Here is a 16,069-nt window from a genome sequence, read left to right as displayed (position 1 = left end):
CTGTTTAGCTGTTCATTTTGGGGAAGATTTGACCTGTGTAAGCAGGTCTTGCCTTTGATGGTTTTTGTTTCATGTCAGCGTGTATCATTTTCACCTGTCTCATTGAAGGGTCACAGAGGAAAATGTCTACAGAAGGAGGAAGGAAACTATTAAAAATACAGAAGTGGTTAAATACTCAGCAATTTATATTTGCAAAGCTTTCCCAAGGCTCCTATGAAAATTCCGGCCAAAGTTGCTCGATTTTACTTAAACTGCTAAACTTTTTAAATTGTTAATTTAAAGATCTGCCTTACAGAACTTGATTTTCCAGATCTGTGGCCAGTGTCAGGAGCACTTTTCTCCACGTGTGCCTTGCTGGTTCAGAAAACCCAGATTTTTAGGCCCCACTGATGCGTAAAAGTATGTGTATTTCAGAAAAGCACTTCCGCTTCGACTGCAGAGCAACAAGTCAAGCTGGAAGATATCCTGCCGCTGGCTTTCACCCGCCTTTGTGAGCCGAAGGAAGCTTCTTACAGCCTGATCAAGAAATACGTGTCTCAGTATTACCACAAACTCAAAGCAGATATCAGGTAGGTGCAGGAGTACCTGTTTGCAAGCAGAGCTCCAGAACAGCCGTGAAACGCAGCATTCCTCTGGCTTTGCCTCACTTCACAGGGATTCAGTTCAGTATTTCAGCAGGCAGGTGGTGCTCTGGGTTGTAGAGCCTGCAGGAAAGCTTGAGAAAAGCTGTGCCTTTTCCTGCATCCCTCCACACCCAATCTTTGTTCCTGACGCTGACATCAGCGTTACTCTACGCGTCTCCGCCCTTAACCAAAACCAGATCCCTTTAGCTGCGTGGATGTGAAGGCGTCTCCTTGGGATCTTGTCCCGCTTAGTTCTGGATGCTGTATTACAGTAATCTTTTAAGTTTGCCCATATGGAGCGGGTCAAGGCTTGGGGAGGAAGCAAATCTAGGAAAACCCTGTGCGTCATCTCTTACAGGGGCTTGTACTCAGTCCCTTGTTTGTCTGTGAGCTGATTGACTCGTTGCCCACCGAGTCCAAATGTGCTTTTCGAAAGGAGTAAATCCTTCCAAGTGAAGCCTGTCTGTTTCTGGATGCTCAGTGACACCAGGAAAGTGTCGCAGTTGAATTTCTGCTAATGTACATTGTTCTCGTGTAATCAACACTTGCTGACAGATCTCCATTTAAAATGTCTGTATGTAGGCAGATGCCGCTTGTAAGTACTACTCTGCTCACACTCTGTATAAAGCGTCGTTTCTCTGTTTGTTTTTTAAGCTGTCAGTGTGTGTCAGTAAAGCTTTATCCTCCTGTATTTCAGACCCCAGCTGTTGAAGAATGCCCTGCAGAGAGCTGTAGAGAAGGGCCAGTTAGAGCAGATCACAGGGAAGGGAGCGTCTGGGACATTCCAGGTCAGAGCCAGAGTTCATCTTGTTTTGTTGACTGTACTGACCACAAGCCTTGGCTGTAAGTTAACGTGCCCTCTCCAGTTTTATTGGGTACACCTTTCTTTAGCAGCCTGTCATATTCAGGAGTTGTCAAACTATGAAGCAGTAGGACTCTTATTCTCCTCTTGATCTACATTTCTGGAGCAGACCACCCTGCCTTCCTTGCTTAGCGTGCTCCACACGCTGCTTCAGCTCTGACTCACTAGCCAACAGGGGAGATTGGTGGGGTAAGCTTTCCTTTCCATCACTAATTGTAAGTGCAGTAGGTACCCCAGGTGCCTACAACGTCCTTTTCTCATGTCTATGCCACAGAAGTCTCTTGGGTGCATTTGGTCTCTGGGATGGAGGAAGATCTGATTGATTTCCTTCCCTGAGCGATAGGCCCTTAGATTGCCACGTCCTTGCAGTGTATTTGGGGCCTAGGACAATGTGTTACCAATAAAAAGCACTCCAGGCCAGTTGACTGAATAGGCCTGTCCTCCCAGTTAAAGCTGGGAGAGCAGCGTTCCCTGTGCAGTGTTTTAATAGAAAACGTATCTGTGCTAATGCAGGAGCGCCGACCCACCTGGTGCAGAGGAGCTTGTCCTGACCTGGTTTGGGAGAATTTTGTCTTGATGCTTTTCTCTTCCTCCTTGGAAAATAGCTGAAGAAATCAGGGGAGAAGCCCCTGCTGGGTGGGACTCTGATGGAAGACGCCATCCTGTCTGCTATTGCGGCCATGAACGAACCGAAGACCTGCTCCACCACAGCGCTGAAGAAGTATATCCTGGAAAACCACCCAGGGACCAACTCCAACTTCCAGGGTAAAGTACTGATATGTGTAACACTTCTCTTTTACGTGCTGAAGGAGAGTCCTGCAGCTGCAGATGTGTCTGTGCAGCACCTTTGAACTATTCCATTGAGCTTGCTGGGGAACTGACAGCTGCTCAGCTCTTTGTGCTGCAGAGATGCTCAGTGTTTTTAATTACCATTAGTTCCTTTCAAGCCTGACAAAGGCTAGTTTCTGAGGCATGATGCATGTTTCTCTTGTCTATAGCACATTCCCAGGAAGGGGGAATAGCATTCAAGTAGTTTATTGTTCTTAAATCACCAAGTTGATTTCATCTGTCTCTCTCTGTTTTGAAAGGCTACAGCTTGGCATAAAGGCAGTTCCTAGTTACTTTTTATTTAGAGAAGTTGCGTAGTCTAACTTAAAAAAAAAAAATTCACAAGCACCCCTCTTACTGCTTTGTTTGAGGTTCTTTGGCTCTGATTTTTAAAAGGTCAAGCAAGTGAGGAGAGAAACTAATCCTGTTGTATTTGGGAAGGGATTTGGCATGTCTGTGTTCCCAGGAATGACATTAATGCCTGTTTTGACTTTTGCATTAGCAGAAGCAATACTACCAGAGACTTTAAAGCAGGTCTTCTAATGGCTTATTTGCATTATTTGGGCTGAGCCCCAATGCAGTTGTTTAACGGAGGCTGGAGGTCATTTGAAGCAGGATGAGCTCGCAGTGGTCTCAGCTGGACTCAAACCTAAAAGTGCATCAGTTTGTTACTGTGGTTTCCCGGGGCTGGTGTCATTCCTCAGGACGCAGGGACGGAGGGGAGATTGCTGATCCCACACTCCTCACCTGGAGCTGGAGCATGGCATCAGCACAGCTGTTTGATGCAGGGCTTAATGACAGAGAAAGGAGCACAGGTTCCCTCACAGCAGTGGGAGATAAAGTTGCCCTGAGGCCTTCTGCCAATTAGAGACTGATGTCAAGTGTGACATCTTAATCTTGGGGCAGGGAAGAGAGTTTCCAGGCTTACTAAAGCCCTTGCACGATTTATTTTCAGGACCATTGGAAATTGCCCTGATCCTTAGAGGCCTGTGTTTAGTCAGCCTGCAGCGCTTGCCGGTCTTGCAAGTCAGATAAGGAAATTTCAGCTTGCAATCTGTTGCTTTCTTTCTCTTTCCATTATGTAAAAGGAATTGTGATGATCTCTGCTCTGTTTTAAGAGCAAACAGAGGAAGAGCTGGTGAGATGTAGAAGCGGGCGGGTACGCACTGCAGAGCCAGGGCTCTGTGCTCCTCCCTATTTTATACCTCATACTTATAACTGGACTTGACTGGAGTCAAATCCTTTATGTGCTGCTATTGATCTTTGGTACCCGGAGCAAAAACAGCCTTATGTTTTGAACTATGTAGATCCTAACGTTGCAACGCTTATTATTTAATGGATACAATCAGCTCAATTAGCTGCACAAGCTCCTTCAGTGCCATACAAAGTCAGACGTTTCAGCAGAGGTAGCCTGTGAGCTGGTGAAGGTATGGTGTTGTCCCAAATGATTCTTTTGCTGTGAAATGTCAGTTCTTGGGAAAAGCCCATTTCAGGAGCGTTGGATAAGTGGTTGGAGTGATACCTTTGCATTAATAGTACAGAACAGATTCAGGTGACAGTTCAGCCAGTGTGTTTCTTTGGATTTTTCTCTTTCCATTCCTCAAGTGAACCTCTTTGGAACGTGCTTGAGGGCAGGCCTTGCTTTTCCCTTGGTTTGGAGGGAGCTAAATATGTAAATAGTCCTAGTTCAAGTTGAAAATGGTTTTGAACTGACTAAACAACTTCAGCCCTTTGACAGAGACAAAGATCCCCTGTCCCTTGCGCAGTTTTGGTTACAGAATTGCAGTTCACAATGGGACAGAAGACTGGAATTCAAAAGTGCATTTGTCATGTTTCTAGACCAAATATTTTCCCTTTTTTTTTAAAAAAAAAGACAAAAACTAAACACAGAATGGGGAAAGATGCACCACATATGAAATTTAGAACAGGAGGAGGGTAAAGACTTGTTTTTTAAAAAACACTTTGGAGAACAGGCTGAAGAAAGCTGAGACTTGGGTTAAATTTGGACAGTAGTAGTTACATGGTGCTGTTGAATGCATTTATGAAGGAGGATCCTTCACAAACGTGCACTGTTCTTGACTTCTTCCTTTGGAGAATTTATAACCACATTTGCTAAGTGTTCAGGAACAAACACTTGTATCTTCCTCCTGAAAATTAACTGCAAGAGGATTTCCCTTTAAATAAGACATACTAAAACTTCTAAATGCAGTGGTCTAGCTGGGTCTTACACACAGCAGCTGCTCTTTGAGTGCGGAAAGAAGCAATGTCTTCACAAGTCTCCAGCCTCCAGTGCTGTTTCATTCCTCTGCAGGTGTCCTGGGCAGAGGAGCCTTTATCCTGACTCTCCAGCTGTGATTTCAGAGGGCACTGCTGAGAACAGTAAGGTTAGACAAATGGATAAAGATAGTAACACAACCTCTCTCTGATTTTTTCTTTTTTTCCCCCACTGTGCATCTACTGAAGAGAACCCTGCAGAAATGTGAGAAGAATGGCTGGATGGAGCAAATTTCTGGAAAGGGCTTCAGTGGAACCTTTCAGCTTTGCTTCCCTTATTATCCTAGGTAAAGAGCTTGGCTGTAAAATGTTGTTCAAGATAAGTGTCACCTAGGTCAGCCAGAGAGCAGTGCTGAAGTTCATAGGCCAACCTCCTGTTTACAGTGAGGTTTGTGGAGGGTTTAGTAACTGTTGAACACAGCGTTGTCACCCATACTCTAGACAATGACATTACTTGGGTGTCTGACTGTGAGTGAACACAAAGCTGACTTCATTAGCAAGGGAAGCTTTTAAGGGCAATAAAAATATTGGGCTCAGTATTCTCAGATACTCTGTCATGATGCTTTTTTTGCAGGATGGGGGCAATTTAAGTGTTCCCATGCTAAAACAAACTCACATGAGCAGGTAGAGTGGGATGGTCTTAACGCAAGGATGCTCACAAGAAGTAGGACCCAGCTGTTTGCCTTTCTTAATGCCGATGTGGAGGAGAGGTGGGAGGAGGGAAGATGACCTAGATTAGCTGCTGTGAGACTAAACCAGCCTTTCTTCTCCTGCTGTGAGTGTATATTGTGCTGGGCCATGCAGAGCCCAGGGATGGTGACTTAGCATCCCATGAAGAGCCAAATGGCAGCATAGTCATTAAAGTCTCTGCTTCTCACCTTCTTTTATTGCATATATACAAAGTCTGCAGTGGCTTCAGCCTGCGTTCAGAGTCACTGAAGTCTGATCTTCTCCCTTTGTTGTCTGCCTTCCTGTGTTTGCACAGAAGGAACAATGAGGAGAGAACAGAGAAGGGGCAGCTTAGTGCTGGGGCATTCCTAGTGACTTACAAGCTGTCACGCTTCTGCCATTGCAGAGACTAAATAACGTTGGTTTTAGGTAGCAAACACAGCAGTCTTGGGGGTGTTTCTGGATGAGGCTCAAAGCTGTAACCTTACAGAAGGAAGGGCAGCAGTGCCTGGTGAGCGCCAGGGCTACCCAAAGCTTGCTGACCCTGGAGTCGTATCCTTAGAAGTAAGTCACGCTCTGACAAGAGCCCTCTTGTAGCCCAGATGTGCTCTACCCAGAGAAGCAGCAGGATGAGGACTCTGAGGAATCTGATGAGGAAGAAGAGGAGGAATCTGAGGAGGAAGAAGAATCTGAAGAGGAAGAGTCTGAGGAGGAAGAGCCACCACCAAAGAAGAGGTATGGCAGCATGAGAGAGAAATGGGCTCCTTTGAATGAAATAGAAGTGACTGTCACAGCTCTGGAGCGCACAGGTTTGTCTCTTGCTGTGGTTGACCACAAGGCTGTTGTTCAGGAGGTGTTGGAAGAAGTTGTTTCTAATTATGGTTGAACTCCTGGGGCACTGTCAGGATCAGGACTTCTCTGGGACATGTGTAGTCTGCAGAAGCAATGCCTTGCTCTGGAGATGCTGATCTCCCCTGTTCCATAATTTGAAGCTAACCTCTTTTTCTTCCAGATGAGAGGAGAGACGGTATTTATTCTTTGCGTTGCCTTTAGTCTCCTAAAGTTGCCTTTTGTGCTTTACAAAAGTGTGAAGTTTCATGTGGGACTTTTTGTATTTATTAAGTGTTTCCTTAGGAAAACTTTTCCCCACAGTATTATTTGCAGTTCGGTAGCCAGGTATGCAACCTGCCCTACTCAGAATGTGGATTTAAGATAAGTGTGGTTCATTAAGTAATAAAATCCCATGTAGAGAGAAGAGAGAGTGCTTAGGTCTCTAATTGTTCTGACAATTGACTTTGATTGATTGACATTATTCACATGTTTATATGCCTAACGAAGGAGTTTCAAACCTTGCTGGCAGAGCGCTGTGGGGCTTGAGAAGTGCTTAGCGTGGCAGGATCCGCCAGAGGAGTTCTTGCTCTCTGGGATTCAGCTAATGAAATGTACTGCTGCATAAAGGAACATCCGTGGTGAAGAATGAGGATGCCAAGATCTGCTTGGTTTATGCAAATTGATGACAGCAGGTCTGCTCTGGATAGCATTTGCGTCTCCACTGAGATCTTGTGCTGTTTCTCTTTCTGACAGGATGCAGAAGAGACCGCCTCCGAAATCACAGAGCAGGGCCCCTCCGATGAAGCGAAGGGAGTCCAAGCCCAAGCCAAGAAAAACCCCTGCAGCTCACCGGGGGAAAGCAAAGCCCCCTCCCAAGGTTAAAACCCCTGCTAAGAAAGCCAAACCAGCAGCCCCAGCCATCAAGAAACCTTCTGGTGGCAGCTCTTCGAAGAAACCAGCAGCCAGTGGGAGGAAGGAAGTCAAACCCTCTGCCAAGGGCAAATCTACCATGAGGAAATCTCTCCGGGCAAAAAAATAAAATTTTTCCACTGTCAGGGAATCCCATGGTTCAAATCCACAATCTTGTTTTATAAGTCAACGTGCATTTGTATTTTAGTTCTGATGCTTAAACACTTCTTTCATTTTTTTTGTTTGTTTTTTTCTTGAATGATGGGGAAAAAAAAGCTGAAAACTAAATCAAACCAACCCGAGCGTTTGTTAGATCTCAATGCTGTGCCTCGTGCCTGCCCCTCCCCTGGAAGAAGTCATCTTTAGTTTCTGCAATAATTTTAGGACTTTTCTAGGACATATATAATCTGTACATTTTACGGTGTTCCTCTTGGGTTTGGGAGGGGAGGGTTGGCTTTTAAAAATTCTTCAAAGAAGATCTTTATATCTTTAGACAGCAGGAACAGGATGATTGGGGGAAATGTGATTCTTAACGAGAAGGTACAACGGCAGAAGAGTCCTCCCTAGATCCCCCCCCTGCATGACGAGGTCCTTAACGCTTCTGTGAAGAAGCAGTGTATATACAGCACTTGCACTGAGTCCTGGAGGTGCTTCTTTCTGCTCAGCCGTTGGAGCGAGAGGCTGAGGAGACGACGCGTTCGGTTCCTTCAGACCAGCGCGGTTGGTTTGACGGTGAGTCAGATTGTCAGGAAAAAGGGAGGCTGCAGCCTCCACCGATCATCATGACGCCAGAGGGGCTCCACAAGGGGTAGTTCTCGGGTAGGCGGGTGATTTGAATTAGTGTTTCCACGCCACGTCTGTTACCTTAAAAACCAAAATATATAAAAGTCTTCTTGAATCCAACTTTCAAATGTTTTTAAGAGATGAAGAGCCTGAGTTTTGTCACCTCTTGTTTACCCTTTTTTAAAGAAAAGTTGGAGAGCTATACAATTGCTAATGTAGAGATGTTGATAAGTGAAGAACATGCAGTTTGCTAAAATAAAATGAAATTAGATTCCAGGCCTGCTTTGCGTGTCCTTTCTTTTCCTCGCCACAGCTTTCTCCTCCTGGAAATGGAGAGAGGAGGGGGGTTACAGTCACCGTGGATTGCTGCAGAGGCAAATCTTTGTTGTAAGTACATTGCCAGCATGAAAGACTGGGGCTATTTTAGCCTGAGCCGCTGCCAAGCTCTGTAGTTGGACCCACTTGTGACCTTGTGCTTCCCCATTTTCTCTGGAGACGAAGGTGAGCAAGAAGAAAGCTCTATTTGAACCTCTTGCTGCTCCTCTTCTCCCTCTGCCCCCAGTCAGTGGGGACAAAAAAGCCCAGCTGAGATCTTCCCCTCGTTGCCCTGCTCACCAGAGCAGTGCCTACGTTCAAAACACACTCTGCGACATCTCCCTTGGACAGGGCAACGCCAGTGTCTTGGATGGGACCTGACAGTCTTTGTTTCATGTGCTTTTGGAAAGAGCTTTGCACGTCCCGTGCTGAGAGGAGTGGAAGTACCTCTAGAAATAAAATGCAAAAAAAAAAAAAAAAGGAGAAAAGAGCCTTATTGAGTTTATTCTTTTCATTTGTCGTCCCAGTGTGCTACCTGTAACAACTGGGAGTTTAAAAAATTCTTACAGAAATGCCCTAAATTGTTCCCAGCCCTGTAACAAGGGTGCAAACAGCAGGTTAATGAAAAATCACAGCTGATACGCAATTGGGAGAGTGAAAACCCTGATCAAAGAGGGCTGTAAAGCAATTAGAAACATTAATTAATGGCTCTTTCCTAGGGCTACTTGTCCTGAAACAGTGGGCTCTGTCGGCATTTCTCTCCAGGCAGGTGAGCCAAATTCAAGAACCTCTTCCCAAGAACGTTCCCACACCAACAACCCCACGGATATTTGTTAGAACATTGGTCAGGGTAAGGCCAATTTTTCGCACATGAGCACGGCTTAATTTTGCTGCGGGGCACCTTGAATTAAGAGCGTTGTGCTAAGAACAGCCGTTAGCTCCATTGGTCATCACCAAACTCTTTGTGGTTGTGGTTTTAATTGCTAATGAGGTGATTTGTGCACCCCGAGCCAAAAACAAAGCCGTGGGTCTGGTTGTATTTAATCCAAAGGACCAATCTTCGCCTTCCCGGAGCAGCGACCAGGATTGAAGGGGACAATCTCCATCCCGCAGCAGCGTTGCCGGTGGAGCCAGTGCCAGCTCCGCCGCGCGTTCAGGAAGGTTCACGCCGGCTCCGCCGCTCGCTCTTCTCCCATCTCCGCTTCCTGGCCAGACTGGGCTCCGTTGTGTTGTTTCTTCAGCCCCATCTGTCCTTTTTTTTTTTTATTATTTTTCCCTTTTTTTCCCCCGCTGTTTCTACGCTGTCGACTCTTCCGGCAGGCTCTGCCGGGGCATCTCATGGCGTCTCGAAGCAGCCAGCGCTGGCGGGCACCCAAGGTTTGAACGCGGCTCTTCGGACCCTTTTCCTCGTGCCCTCAGGAGCTCTGGGGTGCGAGACGGGGATTTTCAGGTGCACCCCCGACCCCATCTCGTCCCCAAACTGTTGCTTTCCCTTTCCAGGAGCCAAGCGCATCCCTGGGGCTGGGGCAGCTTTCTCTTCAGCCCCATGGATTTGGCCGTCTGGAGGGTTTCGGGAAGCCAAGGCTTTGGGTTTGCAGCAAGGTCGGGGCCATCCTTCTTTATATTTTTCCGGCAAAAGCAGATAGCGGTGGGCAAAACTCCCCGGGGGATTCAGAAATTGGGGTGAAAAGGCTCTGAGCATCGGGGCAGGGGGTGGCAAGCGAGTGTGTGTGTGCGTCAGGGTGAGAAATCGTTTCTCTGCTGGGCACGCCGGAGGAGAGGGGGGGAAAAAAAAAAAGGAAAAGAATCAGTTGCAGCCGCGTTTTCCAAAAAGCCTCGAGCGTTTCTGCTCGCCGTCGCTTCCAAGAAACGGAGAAAACCGGGGAGGTAAATTGCAGTGATTCATCGTGGGCAGGAAATGAGAGTTTGCTGCTTGCCCCGTGCCCGGCGTGGGCTCCGGCTCACCAAGGCCTGGCTGGTGGCAAGGGCCTGACGCCCACGGGTCGAGCATCCCTGCGCCACGGCGGGAGCTGCCGGAGGAGCCACCCGGGGAAGGAAAACAACCGGCGAAGGCCGAGAGAGAGCCGGAGCGAGGGGCTTTTTTCGCCTGCGTTTCTCCGGAGCCATCCGAGCGAGCTGAGCGTGAGCTGGGGAGGGGAGCCCGGCGGGATGGGGGTCCCTGGGGATGCTTGGTGTCTGGGTGTCACACCCCCCCAGTTTCGGGGTCAACATCCCTCCCTTGGGGACCTCCAGGGTGGCCGGTGGGGCTGGGGGGCTCCATTGCGAAATGGAGCGTGGGAAAAAGGGGGTGGGGCTTGGGGGCTGCCTGCCTGCGGATTGGCTGGGGGAAGGATGGGGAGACCCCCCTCCAAATAGTGCTGGAAAGGAGAGGGGCACCCCTGAGCTTGCAAAGGGGCTTGGGGGCACCAGAGAGACCCCCCCCACACCCTGTTAGGATGCACTTGGGGCAGCCAGACCCTTCCCCTTCCCATGTGTTTGCACCCAGGTGGCTGCGGGGTGCCCTTTGTGACATGAGTTGTGCCAGTCTCAGCCCGGCCAAAGGCTGCAGAGGGCAAAACCCCTTTGGGTGGCTGGAGAGGGGCTGGGTGCATCCCTCGGTGGGTGCCCTGGCTGAAAAAGCACCCCCAAATGTGCTGCCCCCCACCACTGGTGTCTCAGGGGGCCGGGAGGACAGCCATGGAGGTCTCGGGGCTGCGTGGCTGATGGGGAGTGAGACGGAGCACTGAGGGAGGGGCAGGATAGGGGGGACCCCAAAATCTCACTGGGGTTTGGGGTGGGGGACTGCATGCACCTCGCTCGGGGTCCGGACTGTACGCTCAGGGCACGGGGACCACTTGCAGCTTGCTGGGGGTCAGGACGTGGGGACACTTGGGTTTCATTCGGGGCCAGGATTTCGGGAACGCATGCATCACGTTAGGGGGCAGGATTTGGGGACCCTCACGTTGCTTTTGGGGTCAGGACGTGGGGACTACATGTATCCTGCTCAGGGTAGGGACACAGGACCCTCGCACGGTGCTCAGCGGCAGGACTTGGGGATCCTTGCATCGGGGTCGGGACATGAGGACCTTCTCACTGGGGTTGGGGTCAGGCTGTGGGGACCCTTGCATGGCACTTGGGGTCACAGGGGGACCCTTGTGCTGGAGTTGGGATGTGGGGACCCTTGCATGATGCTCAGGGTGGGGACGTGGGGACCCTTGCGTTGGGTTTGGGGTCAGGACTTGGGGACGCTTTTATTAGGGTCGGTATGGAGGGACACTTGTTTCGGGGTCAGCACTTGGGGACATCTGCACTGGGGTCAGGCTTGGGGACCACCGTATGGGGACCACAGCATCTCAGCAAGCTGGAAACGGGGGACACTGGGGGCAGGTTGTGTCTGTCCCCTTCCTCCTCGCAGGGACTGTGACCAGGGGCCAGATCCAGGCTCCTGCCACCCTGGGTGGCTCAATTGGGATGTGGCACCAGAGCCAATTAACCCTGTCCTGACCCAGCCTTCACCCCCAAACCCCGCTGTCATGAAGAAGAAGGTGGCCAACGGGAGGGGGCCCGATCCTGCACCCCCCCAGCAGCGAGCCCGGGGCATCGCCAAGCCGGCAGAGGTGATTCACCCACGGAGGGGGGAGCATGAGATGAAGTTTGGGTGCGGGTGCATCCCCGTGACTCCGCAAACCACCATCTTGGGGTGGTCCGGTTGCCCCGGGGGGGCAATTGCAGCATTGTGGGGGGTCATTGCTGACACGGGTGGGTTTTTGTGTCTGTCCCCCCCCCAGTACGTGGGCTCCTTCACGGTGGAGGACTTGGACCTGCAGCAGCAAGTGGGGTGGCTGGAGGAGCAGCTGCGGGCGCTGAAGGTCGGGCACCCATCCCCTCACCGGGAAATGGGGGGACCCTGAATAGTGGGGGGGGACCCTGAATAAGTGGGGGAGACCCCCCGGCAACACTGCCTGGACCCCCCCCAATGGTGCATCTCTCCCGGCCAGGACTGCCCCGGGAGGAGGTCGGTGGTGCTGAGGTTCAGCTTGCAGGGGCTGAAGGTCTACGGCGCCGATGGGGAGGTAGGGGTGCTTGGGGGGGAGATCATGGGTGCTGGAGGGGGATCATGGGTGCTTGGGGGGGGATCATGGGTGCTGGGGGTGCTGGGTGCTGTTGGAAAGGTGCTTTGTGGGGGTTGCACCACTCTGAGCGTTGGGAACATGCTTTGCATTTTCACACAGCATTGGGACCTGCCGTGCACATAGGGGTGCCCCCGGCACCGCTTGCACCCCGGGGGGGTCTAGGGGTGCTCGGTCCCTGTGACCCCCCACACCTTGTCCCCGCAGACGCTGCTGATGGCGCACACTCTCCGCCGCATCCTGTACAGCACGTGGCGTCCCGCCGACGGCCAGTTCGCCTTCGTGGCCCGCAATCCCTGCAGCCCCGCCAGCACCCTCTTCTGCCACCTCTTCGTGGGGCCCCCGGGCGAGGTGTGTGGCTCAATTTCCCCCGTTAAAAAAAACCATTATTATTATTTTTAACATTTTCACGCAGCTTCTTTCATCTCCCCTAGGTCCAGACCCTGCACCTCTTGCTCTGCCGCTCCTTCCAGCTCTGCTACCTCCTGGCTCACCCCGAGGAGTAGGCGGGCGAGGGGGACCCCCCGGGGGGCTGCGGGGTGCTGCGGGAGCCGCTCAACCCCGACGAGGTGTCGCGCAACGTCAACGCCCTCGTCTCCTTCCGCCGCCTGCCCGTGCCCACTGCCCTCGGCTCCCTGGGTGCAGGGGTAGGTGCACCCTGCCGGGGTGTTGGGTGCTTCTCTCCAGGGGTCTTTGCACGATGTTTTCTTGCACGGTGTTTTCACACGTGGCATTTTTGCACGGTGTTTTGCACGGCACGTTATTGCCAACGGTGTCCTGGGCTGCATCCCCAGCAGCGTGGCCAGCAGGGCGAGGGAGGGGATTCTGCCTCTCTGCTCCGCTCTTGTGAGACCCGCCCTGCAGTGCTGCGTCCAGCTCTGGGGCCCCAACAGAAGAAGGACACGGAGCTGTTGGACCGAGTCCGGAGGAGGCCATAGAGATGCTCAGAGGGCTGGAGCCCCTCTGCTGTGGAGACAGGCTGGGAGAGCTGGGGCTGTTCAGCCTGGAGAAGAGAAGGCTCCAGGGAGACCTTCTAGCACCTTCCAGTGCCTGAAGGGGCTACAGGAAAGCTGGAGAGGGGCTTTTTACAAGGGCATGGAGTGACAGGATGAGGGGGAACGGTTTTAAACTGAAAGAGGGGAGACTGAGATGAGATCTGAGGAAGAAATTCTTTGCCGTGAGGGTGGTGAGACCCTGGCCCAGGCTGCCCAGAGCAGCTGTGGCTGCCCCCTCCCTGGCAGTGTTCAAGGCCAGGTTGGATGGGGCTGGGAGCAACCTGGTCTGGTGGAAGATGTCCCTGCCCGTGGCAGGGGGTTGGAACTGGGTGGGCTTGCACGGCATTTTGCATCGGGTGTATTTGCACAGCACTTTTTTGCACAGCAATTTTGCGTGGTATTTTGTAGGGCACTTTTTGCACAGCTTTGCTTTGCACAGCAGTTTTTTGCAGGGTGATTTGCATGGCATTTTTTTTTCCACAGCATTTTTTTGCATGATGTTTTTTTTGTACAGTATTTTTTGCATGGTGTTTTGCACAACTTTTTTTTTTGCACAGCCTTTTTCTGCACGGTGTTTTGCACGCCTTTTTTTGCGTAGTATTTCTTTGCACAGCAGTTCTTGCATGGTGTTTTGCACGACATTTCGTGCCACGAGCGTGCCCAAAACCCCCTCTCACAGCTTTTCTCCACCCTCCAGGAGCGGCGGCCGGAGGCCGAGGGCAGAGCCGGCGCCTGGCGCCCGGGGAACCCCTACTGCTCCCCGGTTCTGGTGCGCAAAAAAGCCATCCGCAGCAAAGTCCTGCGCTCCGGGGCTTACCGGGACTGCGGGGCCGAGAGCCAGCTCCACCAGCCGCCCCGTGACACCGGTGAGTGGCTGTAGGGGAAACTGAGGCACGGGGGGGACACATAGCCCTGATTTTGTGGGGTTAAAGAGGGGATTAACGGGCTCCCGCAGCGGGGGCGGGCTTGGAGAGCAAAGGGGTGAGGAGCTTGGCCTTCCTCCCCGAAAACGAGAGCATCCTCGCCGAGAGCGTGTGGGCCTTCGCCGGCATCGCCAGGTGAGCACGTGGGAGCGCCCCGCTCCTCGCTGTCCCCCCCCTCTCTACCACCCTCCCCTGCGCCCACCCGACGCCTCGTCCCCTCCCCAGGGACTGCGGCATCGTGCTGCTGCGGCGGGACGTCCCCGGCGCCTTCCTCCTGCGCCCCGAGCCCGGCGTGGCCAAGCGCTGGTGCCTGTGGGTGCGGGCGCCCTGCGGCGTCGTCCCCTATTGCCTCTTCAGGACCCACCAGGGCAGGTTCTGCGTGGAGGTGAGGGTGCGGCGCGGGGACAGCGGCGCGCGGGTGCGTCGGGTGCAAGCGCGTTCGATGCGTGAGCACACAGGTGTGTTTGCTTTGTGGTTGCAGTGGTGCGGTTGCACCTGAGTAAGTGTATTTGATGCATCTGGTGTGGATGCACTGGTGTGCAAGTGTGTTCGGTGCGTCTGTGCATGGATGCACTGGTGCACTGGGGCGCCAGTGCATGGATGCACTAGTGTGTGCATGCATTTGACACACTGTGTAAGTACATTTGGTGCATCTGTGCATGGATGCACTGGTGTGTACATCCGTTTGATGCAGCGGTGCACTGGTGCATTGGCTTCATGGCTGCACCGGTGTGTGGGTGTACCAGCGCACGAGTACGCGGGTGTGTAAGTGCATTTGCACGGGTGCACAGAGGTATTTGCTTCACGGTTGCGTCGGCGCTCAGGTGCGTCTGCGCGTGGGTGCACAGGGGCGTCGGTGCGTGGGCACGTTTGATTCGAGGGTGCACGGGTGCATCTGTGCGTGGTGCACGGCACGCAGGTACCGACGGGGTGTATCTGTGCTTTGGCGTGCAATTACGTGTGATTTGTGGGTGCACGAGTGCATCTGTGCGCTGGTGATTCAGTGTGAGCGTGCGTGATTCACGGGCGCGCTGGTCACGGGGCATTTGAGTTGTGGGTCCGTGGGTGCATTCCATTTGTGGTGTGTCAGTGCAGAGGGTGCAGCTGCGTGTGGGTGCACAGGTACACGGGTGCATCAGCACGTGCGTGGGTGCAATGGGTGCACGAGCGTACTCGATTCGCGTGTGCACCTGTGCATTGCTGTGGGGGTGCACTGGATTCTTCGGTGCACAAGTGCACGGGTGCTGCCGTGCATGGGTGCCTTTGGTGCATGGGTGCATTCGATTCAGGGGTGCATGGGTGCACCTCAGGCACCCCGGCAAGGGGATCTCCCCTCTCCCCTCTCTCCCCGCGCCGCCAGCACTCCAACGCCGAGTTCGCCAGCGTGGCCGCCCTCCTGGCTCACTACTCCGGGGTGCCGGGGGGCTGCTTCTGCCGCTTGGCCCCCGGCCGCCGCAACCCCGGCTACGAGGAGCGGGACCCCAGCGACGGGGCCAGCGCCTGGGGAGAGGCCGCCTGGGCCCCTGCCGCCCCCGTCGGGGTGCAGCACGAGCGGGGTTAGGCCCGGCCGCCCCCTACCCCCCCGCCCCCGGGCACGCCTGCTCCCCAAAACCCCACTGAGCTTTAAACCGCTGCCGGCTGCCTTATCCCTTCCCCTCCGCGGGCTGTACGGCGCGCCCGGCGTGCCCGTGGCAATAAACGGCTCTCGTGCTCTTTTACACGCCCAGGTGTCACGCTCATGCACTGTCAGGGCTGCGCGCCCATACCGTTGCACGCCCACACGCCCGTGCCCGCATGCCCTCGTGCACCCCTGCGCTTGCACAACCACATCACGTGTTTGTGCTCGCGCTCTCACACTCACGCACTCGTGCTTCCACGTGCTGGCACCCTCAAGCGCTCGTGCTCTTGCACCCTCACGCACTTGTGC

General features: G+C 52.9%; 1 protein-coding gene and 1 pseudogene across 1 annotated transcript; both read left to right on the top strand.

Moving 5' to 3' along the window:
• Positions 1–4,767: 4,767 nt before the first annotated feature.
• LOC137671189 (heterochromatin protein 1-binding protein 3-like) lies at positions 4,768–8,055 on the top strand. The gene is made up of 3 exons (XM_068414604.1): positions 4,768–4,874; positions 5,854–5,991; positions 6,841–8,055. Exons 1-3 carry the CDS (start codon positions 4,810–4,812, stop codon positions 7,124–7,126), a joined length of 489 nt encoding a protein of 162 aa, XP_068270705.1. The 5' UTR covers positions 4,768–4,809; the 3' UTR covers positions 7,127–8,055.
• A 2,099-nt stretch (positions 8,056–10,154) lies between these two features.
• Positions 10,155–15,703, top strand: LOC137671483 (SH2 domain-containing protein 5-like; annotated as a pseudogene).
• Positions 15,704–16,069: the final 366 nt, after the last annotated feature.

Source organism: Nyctibius grandis, chromosome 17 (genome assembly GCF_013368605.1).
Source record: "Nyctibius grandis isolate bNycGra1 chromosome 17, bNycGra1.pri, whole genome shotgun sequence".
In the NCBI taxonomy this organism is placed as follows: Eukaryota; Metazoa; Chordata; class Aves; order Nyctibiiformes; family Nyctibiidae; genus Nyctibius; species Nyctibius grandis.
The sequence above is the reverse complement of the archived record's forward strand: the minus strand, read 5'-3'. Positions and strand labels throughout refer to the sequence as shown.

Coding starts and splice junctions, on each gene's coding strand:
- LOC137671189 (XM_068414604.1), top strand. CDS start 4,810: ATGGAGCAAATTTCTGGAAAGGGCTTCAGTGGAACCTTTCAGCTTTGC. Junction 4,875..5,853: donor TGCTTCCCTTATTATCCTAG/GTAAAGAGCTTG, acceptor GCCCTCTTGTAG/CCCAGATGTGCTCTACCCAG. Junction 5,992..6,840: donor GAGCCACCACCAAAGAAGAG/GTATGGCAGCAT, acceptor TCTTTCTGACAG/GATGCAGAAGAGACCGCCTC.